This window comes from Bison bison, unplaced genomic scaffold (genome assembly GCF_000754665.1).
Source record: "Bison bison bison isolate TAMUID 2011002044 unplaced genomic scaffold, Bison_UMD1.0 scf7180017864506, whole genome shotgun sequence".
Lineage (NCBI taxonomy): Eukaryota > Metazoa > Chordata > Mammalia > Artiodactyla > Bovidae > Bison > Bison bison.
The window spans coordinates 2,748,098-2,757,510 of NW_011495063.1; the positions used below are offsets into that span (position 1 = coordinate 2,748,098).

The 9,413-nt window shown below is 54.3% G+C and overlaps 1 protein-coding gene across 7 annotated transcripts in view; it reads left to right on the forward strand.

Annotated features, from left to right (window-relative positions):
* ST3GAL4 (ST3 beta-galactoside alpha-2,3-sialyltransferase 4) overlaps positions 1–9,413 on the forward strand; it is a 56,210-nt gene that overhangs the window by 35,247 nt on the left and 11,550 nt on the right. For 4 of the 7 annotated variants that reach the window (XM_010829493.1, XM_010829495.1, XM_010829496.1 and 1 more), the window contains exons 2-10: positions 65–137; positions 440–524; positions 951–1,031; positions 1,230–1,327; positions 1,529–1,589; positions 2,277–2,372; positions 2,458–2,647; positions 3,273–3,416; positions 8,266–8,409. In XM_010829493.1, the coding sequence (XP_010827795.1) occupies positions 65–137; positions 440–524; positions 951–1,031; positions 1,230–1,327; positions 1,529–1,589; positions 2,277–2,372; positions 2,458–2,647; positions 3,273–3,416; positions 8,266–8,409 (972 nt within the window). Of the gene's footprint in view, positions 1–64; positions 138–439; positions 525–950; positions 1,032–1,229; positions 1,328–1,528; positions 1,590–2,276; positions 2,373–2,457; positions 2,648–3,272; positions 3,417–8,265; positions 8,410–8,671; positions 9,330–9,413 lie in introns of those variants that run through there. The other 3 variants (XM_010829497.1, XM_010829491.1, XM_010829494.1) reach the window with 2 other exon arrangements.

The following is a 9,413-nucleotide window of genomic DNA, read 5'->3' on the forward strand; positions in this document are numbered from 1 at the left end:
GTTCCGGTGCCGAGGCCAGAGCGTTCACGACGCTGACCGCACACCTGTGACTCCTGCCTCCTAGGTGGCCCGAGGCAGCCGGGATGACAACTCTCCCCAGGAACCCTGGCACCTGAGAAACATGATCAGCAAGTCCCGTGAGTGTTCGCCACGAGCTCCCCACCCTCCAGGATGGGCTCCCCGGAGGCAGTCTTCAGCATCTTCCCTCGACCCTCCCGGGGGTTGTGGAAGGGCAGATACGGAGCTGGGGGCACCTCTCTTCCTCTTGAAGGATGGCAGACATGCTCAGGTCCAAGCCCGGAGCCAGAGAACTATGGCCCAGCAGGGGCCTGCTCTGAGTTGGGGTTGCGGGAGCCCCGGGCGGGGCAGGTGTGGCAGGTGGCCTGGGGCCGTGCCTGCCTGTTCCTGCCTCCAGCTCTTGTGTGCATTCGCCCCGCAGGCTGGAAGCTCCTGGCCATGTTGGCTCTGTTCCTGGCTGTCATGGTGTGGTACTCTATCTCTCGAGAGGACAGGTACATTGAACTGTGAGTCCATCTTTCATGTTCTTCTGTGGGTTTTTCATTTTGTTTTTTTTAGGAAGGGGGCTCAGGGATGGAGTGTCATGGAGTGGGGACCTGGTGGTAGGGAGGACGGTTCATAGAGCCAGGGGGTGGCCTCTCCCTTACACTATTAGCTCAGAATCTTTCAGTGAGAGTGGTTGGGAGGGTTTGGGGAGGTAAGGTCTGGGATGGGTCCCCAGGTCTCTTACCCAAGGGGTTTAGGAGAAGGAAGAGCTGGGTTTGCAGTGATTTGGTTTCAAGGTGGGCTGAGATGATTCCACCTTGTGAGTCACTCTCCAGGGCCTTGGAGCCTTCATGCCCTGGGAGGAGGTGGGGGCTGCCTGGAACGCTGGCCCCTGGGCCTGGGAGGTCTGACTGGAGCTCCTATCTCCTCTTCTTTTCTGTCTCCAGCTTTTATTTTCCCGTCCCAGGGAAGAAGGAGCCATGCCTCCAGGGTGAGGCGGAGAAGATGGTCTCCAAGCTCTTTGGCAAGTACGTGTGTGAGGGTGGAGGTGGGCTGAGTACAGCTAGGAGGAGGAAACCGTGCTGGAGGACATGGGTCAGGTGAAGCCAGTGAGGACGGGGGAGGCCTTGGACGTGTATACATGATGATAGTCTGTGGTCTGACCCTGTTTCTGGCATCAAGATTAATCACTTTCTCATCCCCTCCCTGCCTTCACCTCTGCACAGCTACTCCCGAGAACAGCCTTTCTTCCTGCAGCTTAAAGATTATTTCTGGGTCAAGACCCCATCTCTCTATGAGCTGCCCTATGGGACCAAGGGGAGTGGTAAGTGCCTGCCTTGGGGAGCAGGGTGGGTAGGAATGGTGGCCTCACCTTGGCCACACTACTTCTCAGTCTTTGCCACCCACGGTCCCAGCACCCAAGTTCTCAGCCAGGCTCAGACATTGGGGTCAGGGGAGGAAGGGCTGGCAGCCTTTGGAGAGGTTGCTGTTGTCATCAGCCCTGTCGAATCTGGTCCTTTTGCAGAAGATCTGCTCCTCCGGGTGCTAGCCATCACCAGCTACTCCATCCCAGAGAGCATCCAGAGGTAAGGAGACATGCCTTCCTGCCTCAGTGAGAAACAGTCATGGTCCAGCACCTCCCAGTGAGCCTGCCTGTCTCCAGGGAGGTGGGGACACCGGTCCCTATGGCAACCGAGCCTGGGTATCGTGTTGCTAGGGTGGGCAGAGGTTGCTGAGGGTATTGCCGTGGTAACAGGCCAGCCTTAGGGGCAGTCAGGGACTCTGAAATGGGATTGCTTCAGAGTCCTTCCCAGGCATCTTCCCTCCTCTCCTCCTCTCTCTCCTGTGCTCTGCTCAGCTTCCTCTTCCTTGAAAGCCCAGGGCTGCAGAGTCAGCATGACCAGGAGCAGAACTCTTTGGAGATGCCTGGTCCATGTAGGGGCTTCCCAAGTGGTGCTAGTGGTAAAGAACCTGCCTGCTGATGCAGGAGACTTAAAAGACACGGATTCCATCCCTGGGTCAGGAAGATCCCTTGGAGGAGGGCATGGCCACCCACTCCAGTGTTCTTGCTTGGAGAATCCCATGGACAGAGAAGCCTGGCGGGCTACAGTCCATGGGCTTGCACAGAATCGGACACAACTGAAGCGACTTGGCGTCTGCACTGTCCATGGGAAGCAGGGGCTGAGGGGGCCTGGGGCAGACGAGGACAGGAGAGCAAGGTGAAGCCGGAGCAGGGGCTCCTTCCAGGTCTCATCACCCTGTTCCCATGGCAGCCTGAAGTGCCGCCGCTGCGTGGTGGTGGGGAACGGGCATCGGCTGCGCAACAGCTCGCTGGGAGAGACCATCAACAAGTACGACGTGGTCATCAGGTCTGTATGGCCGCCCTTCCCTCTTCTGTCTGGGAACAGACCAGCGGAGCTCAGGGTGACGGGCATCCTTCTCCCCGCCTCCCAGGTTAAACAGTGCCCCTGTGGCTGGCTACGAGCAGGACGTGGGCTCCAAGACCACCATGCGTCTCTTCTACCCTGAATCCGCCCACTTCAACCCCAAAGTGGAGGACAACCCTGACACACTCCTCGTCCTGGTGGCTTTCAAGGCCATGGACTTCCACTGGATTGAGAGCATCCTGAGTGATAAGAAGCGAGTACGTGGGGAGACTGGGAGCGGAGCGGTCTCGGCCTGCGGTAGGGGAACGCTGCCCGGGCTCAGGCCCTCCGGCTCTGTCATGTGTGCCCAAGATCCTCAGGAGCCAGTGAGGGCGAGGCGTGAGCTCAGTATTCTGCCACAGCATTCAGGCAACGGCAGCCCAGGGTGCCCCATTGAGAAGCCTGGGAGCAGAGGGACCAGTCTATAGGCATCTCCAGGTGTGGGCAGGTTAGAAAAGTCGAGATCTCTGTCCTTTTAGGCGGACACACCCCAGAAAGTCCACTCTCTCTCTTTGCCATCGGTTGAATGTTGAACTGTCCAACTGACCGTTTTCTGCCAGATGTTGACCTAGCCCCTTCTACCTGTGTGGATGTCACGGGGAGTGAGCAAGGCTTAGACCCCGTGCTCTCCACACCATGTCACCTGGCCTCCCACGGGGACTGCCCCACTCCCCTCTCGCCCTGCTCCTCCCCTCTGGTCCCGACTCCCACCCCTCACCCTGCACTCATGAGGATTCCACGCCATCCCCACATGGACCCCTTTCCCTGGAGGAGCCCAGCGGCTGGACTCGAGAAGCAGGTTTCAACCCACTCCCCTCTCGCCTTCCGTCCCCACCCGCCTAGGTGCGAAAGGGCTTCTGGAAACAGCCTCCCCTCATCTGGGACGTCAACCCCAAACAGATTCGGATTCTCAACCCCTTCTACATGGAGATCGCAGCCGACAAACTGCTGAGCCTGCCGATACACCAGCCACACAAGATTAAGCAGGTGATGAGGGGTTGTGGACGGATGGGGAGGCCAGAGGGCTGGGGTCCTGGGTGGGAAGCAGGTGGGACTTCCAGAGGCTTGGGGAGGTCCAGAGGACCCCAGACGAAGGGAGAATACCAGTGGAGAGGGCGGCATGCGTCTGAATAACACAGGCCCCAGGCACACACCTGTCTGTAATGAGGCTGGTGCACTGATGTTTACAGCAAGGCAGAGTTTGTACTTTCTTTGTTTTTCTTTAAAAGAACAAATGGCAAGTTTTTTCTTTTTTTTAACTATATACTTTTATTTATTTTTGGCTGTGCTGGGTCTTTGTTGCTACATGGGCTTTTCTCATTGTGGTGAGCAGGGGGCTACTGTCCAGTCGCGGTGCCTAGGCTTCTCATCCGGTGGCTCCTCTTTTTGCAGAGCACAGGCTCTAGGGTGTTTGGGCTTCAGTAGTTGAGGCACGTGGGCTCAGTAGTCGCAGTTCCCAGGCTCTAGAGGACAGGCTTGGTGACCGTGGCACACGGGCTTAGTTGTGGCGAGGCATGTGGGGTCTTCCCGGACCGGGAATTAAACGTGTGTCTCCTGCGTTGGCAGGTGGATTCTTCATCACTGAGCCACCAGGGAAGCCCAAGAGTGCAGATTCTTGAGATGCCCAGAGGCATCGCCAAAGTGGGGCATCAGGGAAGGGTGTTTTTATGGCTTGGGGGCTAGAGTTAGAGGATGGTTTTGGCAGGCACTGATCAGAATCTGTACCCTGGGGATTTACTGGGACAGGCAGTAGTCTTTTTTTTTTGACTATGTGGCTTGTGGGATTTTAGTTCCCAACCAAGCATGAACCTATACCCCCAGCAGTGAAACTGTAGAGTCCTAACCACTGGTCAGCCAGGGAATTCCGGACAGTCATAGTCTTGTTTTTGGAGCCCAGCCCAAATGAACATGGAGCCCAGCCCAGATCCTTCTGTTACTATTTGATCACTTTATCTGTGATCTGATCTTGGAACATTTTGGTCTAAGGAAGTTAAAAGGATTGCAGTTGGCCCTGTGTACCCTGGTTTGCTAGGCGTGGCAGTCTGGGGAGGCAGGATGCGTCGGCAAGTTATGGTTTTGGTTTTGGCTCTCTAGTGGTCTCTGGCTGACGGGCTTCGTCATACTGGGTAGCATCTCAAGCAGGTACTTCCTCATGTCTTTGAGCCCTCGGGTTGTGTTGGGTAGGAGACAGAGGTAACTATCAGAGAAAGGACTCAAGGTGCTGCCTGCTGTATGGCCTTGGGCCAGTCAACCACTTAGAGGCTTTTTCTTATCTGAGTGGTGGAGAAATGATCAGTACTGACCTTTCCAATAGCCATTCTGGGATTTAAAAACATAATTATGTAATGTGCTTAACATCAAGATTGGAACACTGCGAATGCTCAATAAATATTAGCCAAATTTTGTATAAATGATTTTATTCTTTTTTTTTTTTTTTGCTGTGCCACACGGCTTGCGAGATCTGTTTCCTGAGCAGGGATTGAATCCATGGCATCAGTGGTAAAGAACCCATCTGCCAGTGTAGGAGATATAAAAGATGTGGGTTCGATCCCTGGGTTGGGAAGATCCCCTGGAGGAGGAAAAGGCAACTCACTCTGGTTATTCTTGCCTGGACAATCCCATGGCCAGAGGAGCCTTGTGGGCTACATACAGTCCATGGGGTCGTGAAGAGTTGGACACGACTGAATTGACTTAGCACGCATGCATGGCAGTGAAAGCTGGACTCCTAACCACTAGGCCATCGGCCACCAGAGAACTCCCTATGATTTTATTTTTTACTGAATATCTATTATGATTCAACTTCCTGTGTTGAATGCCTGCTTTCGTAACTGCTTAGCACCAGGTCCCAATTTTGAATACACGGGGAGTAAGACATGCTCTTTGCACTAAGGAAACTCAGCCTAGCAGAATAAACACACAGGTTGTAACCTGGAGTGGTAAGATGCTCTGGCAGAGAGTTGTTCCAAGTGCTGTGGGGTCTTGGAGGAGGCGTAGACCTCTGCTTTGGGTTGTCCGGAGAGGTACCATCAGAAGAGGTGAGACCAGAGTTGGGCCTTAAGGGGTCATGGGGCCCAGGGAGCAGACACTTGGGGAAAGGTATTTCATTCGGCAAGACCAAGCAGCGCCCCTGGCACTGAGTTCTAGTGCTCGTGGAGGTGGATGGGGGACAGCAAGGAGGAATTTTACGCCCCTGATGGCAGAGGGTGAAGGCTAGAGGGAGAAGCCAGAGATGAGGACAAGAACCTGGCTTCTAGCAGAAGGAAGAAGAAATGGATGGACCTGACATCTGTGTTGGTTTCCTGTCACTGCCTAACAGATGACCACAGTTTAGCGGCTTAAAACAACACCCATGTATTGACTCATAGTTCTGGAGGTCAGACGTCCAATACAGCATGGCTGGATTCTCTGGTTAGAATATACAAGGCTGAAATCAAGTTGGCAGTCTGACTGCATTCTTGTCTAGTGGCTCAAAGGGGGCAATCCACTTCCAAGTTCATTTCTATTGTTGGAAGAATTTGGTTCCTTGTGGTTGCAGGACCGAAGTCCCCATTTCGTGGCTGGCTTTCAGCCTGGGGTGACACCCTCCACCTGTTAAGAGCTGCCCACATACCTTGCTATCCGGCCCCCTCTATCTTTAGGCCAGCAATGCGTGATAAATCCTTCTTGTGTTTCACATGTCCAACTTCCTCCACTGCTGACCTCTAGACCAGGATGTAAAAGCTCATGAAAGGAGGTCAAGCCCACCAGGATTGTCTATCTTCCGGTCCTCTGTGCCATATGAAGCAATCTAACACAGAGTAATATATCTTATCATTTTCATAGGTTACACACACTCTCAAGGGCAAGGGTCATTGGTGGTCATCTTAGAATTCTCCTGCTATAGCATTGATTTTCGGAGAAGGCAATGGTAACCCACTCCAGTGTTCTTGCCTGGAGAATCCCAGGGATGGGGGAGCCTGGTGGGGCTCACACAGAGTCTATGGGGTCACACAGAGTCGGACACGACTGAAGCGACTTAGCAGCAGCAGCATTGATTTTAAGGTGAAATTGAGGGCTGTATGATAGTTCCAGGTTTCCAGCACAACTGGGTGGATGGTAATATGTTTAACAATGACAGGAATACAGGGGGAGAGGAGGGTTTGACTAGTTAAAAAGCCCACGTCCAGGCAGAGCTGCTAGAAGGTGATGAATGTGTGGTTTGGCAGAGGTCTAAACGGGTTGAGATAACACAGTGGAGGTAAAAGCAACAGGGTTGAAAGGGAAGGCTGGGGCAGGAAGTGACAGATAGGAGAGCGCAGAAAGGGGCCCTGGGGAATACCCGGCCTCGCGGGGTCTGACAAGTTCCGGGGAGTGGCTTGTCAATGGGAGTGGGCACTGAGGTCTGGAAGGTAGGTCATCCCAGCCAAGAAAGAGGATGTGTGAGGTTAGGCTATAAGGTGGCACATCCCCGTGGATGAATTAGGGGGAGGTGGAGAAACTGAGATCTTCATAGCAGCCCCTACGGTGGGGGGTTGGGGGGGGTATTGCCGACCCCACTTTACGGAAGGCAGAGCCCACCCTCGTGAAGGGCACATAGCCCGGGAGTGTGAGTGCTCTGGGGCTTCCGGGAGAGGTATGGTTCTCCAGGATGGAGAGCAGAACCTTTCTACTCCTGGAGAGACTTGTTTAATAGTTCTAAGCCTCAGTTTCCCAGCTGTATACAATGGGGCTAGTAAAAGTATCGATCTCAAAGTGTTTTTGTGAGGACTGGATGAGAGGTGGTGCAGTGGTAAAGAATCCATCTGCCAAAGCAGGAAATGTGGGTTTGATTTCTGGGTTGGGAAGATCCCCTGGAGGAGGAAATGGCAACCCACTCCAGTCTTCTTGCCTGGAGAATCCCATGAACAGAGGAGCCTGGTGGGCTGCAGTCCATGGGGTCACAAAGAGTCACGTGCAACTGAGCAAGCACATACAGATGAGGTGACATAGGGGTAAGATAACATACTGTCTGGCACATAGCAAGTGGTCCGAAAGTCATAGATACTATTATTATTGTTGTCATTACCATGATTCTGTAATCATCCCCAAAGGTCTTAATACATCCCTCCCCAGAGGTATTAAGCTGTATTATGCCATATGGTAGGGCTGCCCTGGTAGCTCGGCTGGTAAAGAAACCACCTGCAATGCAGGAGACCCTGGTTCGATTCCTGGGTCGGGAAGAGCCCCTGGAGAAGGGATAGGCTACCCACTCCAGTGTTCTTGGGCTTCCCCGGTGGCTTAGATGGTAAAGAATCTGCCTGCAATGTGGGACACCTGGATTTGATCCCTGGGTTGTAAAGATCCCCTGGCAGAGGGCATGGCAACCCACTCCAGTATTCTTGCCTAGAGAATCCCTATGGACAGAGGAGCCTAGTGGGCTACAGTCCTCCGGGTTGCAAAGAGTTGGACACAACTGAGTGACTAAGCACAGCTTTAGCGTGCCATATGGTAGTCATGAGCCACATGTGGCTATTTTTTTTTTTTTTTTTTAGCTGTGTCCCATGGCTTGTGGGATCTTAGTTCCTCAACCAGGAATCAAACCCAAGCTCTTGGCGGTGAGAGCTCAGTCAGAGTCCTAACCACTGGACCACCAGGGAATTCCCCACAGGAGGCTATTTAAAATTTAATTAGAATTGAATCAAATAAAAAGTTCAGTTCCTTAGCTGCATGAACCCCACGTGGCTCCTCGCTGCCATATAGGACAGCACAGATGATGAGCATTTCCATGATACTAGAAGGTTCTGTTGCAGAGCGGTGGCCTAGAGATGCTGAAAGACTCTGGCTCCCTCTAATACCTTGCCCACCCCTTGTCCCTCAGAAGCCCACCACAGGGCTGTTGGCCATCACCTTGGCCCTCCACCTCTGTGACCTGGTACACATTGCTGGCTTCGGCTACCCAGACGCCCACCAGAAGAAGCAGTCCATTCACTACTATGAGTATATCACGCTCAAGTCCATGATGGTAAGTGGTCCCTGCTGGTGAACTGGGTGGAGCCAACTGGCCTGGGGACATGGAGTGAGTGAGGGTGGTGCTGGGGGCCCAGAGATGGTTCACCTGTGAGTCACACAGAGAGAGGCATCTGGACTCCCAGGCCAGCATCCTCCATATTCTGTCTTCCTTGCGAGAGCCGGCCTGGGGAACAGAGCTCCAGGGCGTGGGGTCACGGGAGAGCCAGAGAGCTGCTTAGAAGTTCCTCAGTTTGCTTCCTTGGCTGTCTCCACAGTGGTCAGGCCACAATGTCTCCCAGGAGGCCCTGGCCATCAAGCGGATGCTGGAGATCGGAGCGGTCAAGAACCTCACTTACTTCTGACTCGGGCAAGGGCTGTTCCCATCGGCTCACCCTGCTGAGCGGCCCCGGTCCGTGCCTCTGGGGGTGCCAGGTGCCAGCATGGCCGGCTTGGACTCACCTTCTCCTGTGTGGGGAGGGGGCCAGGTCTAAGATGAGGCCGTGCCCCTGGCTGCTCTGGTGGAGGCCAGATGGAGCCAGGGTGGAGGCCCTGGGGCAGGAGGGGCTGCGCCTGGGCATGGGGGCTTGCTTCTGTGGCATCCCCTCTCTGCCAGTGCCAGGAGATTATTTAAGGGGCTATTTAATTAAGGGGTAGGAATGTGCTGTGGGCTGGCCCCATGGCATCCAGAAGAGGGGGCATATGACAGTGTTCTGCTCACTTTTGACACAGACAGAAGTGATGCACCCACTACGGCCTAGGCCCAGAGCGGGCCTCCCAGGAGGGTGGGGCGTCTGAAGTGGGTGGTGCCCCACCCCCCCACAGAGGGGCTGCTCCCTCCCAGCAGGCTTGGGAAGAGCACTGGCACAGGGGCTCCATGGTGGAAGTGACCTAAAATAGGTTACAAATTATTAAACTATTTTTCCTAAAACAGAAGCAGCTGTGATACTCTTTGTCCTTTCGGATTGAAGAAGACGTGGATGGGGAGTGGGCCACAGCGGTGGGGGCCCCCCCCCCGGC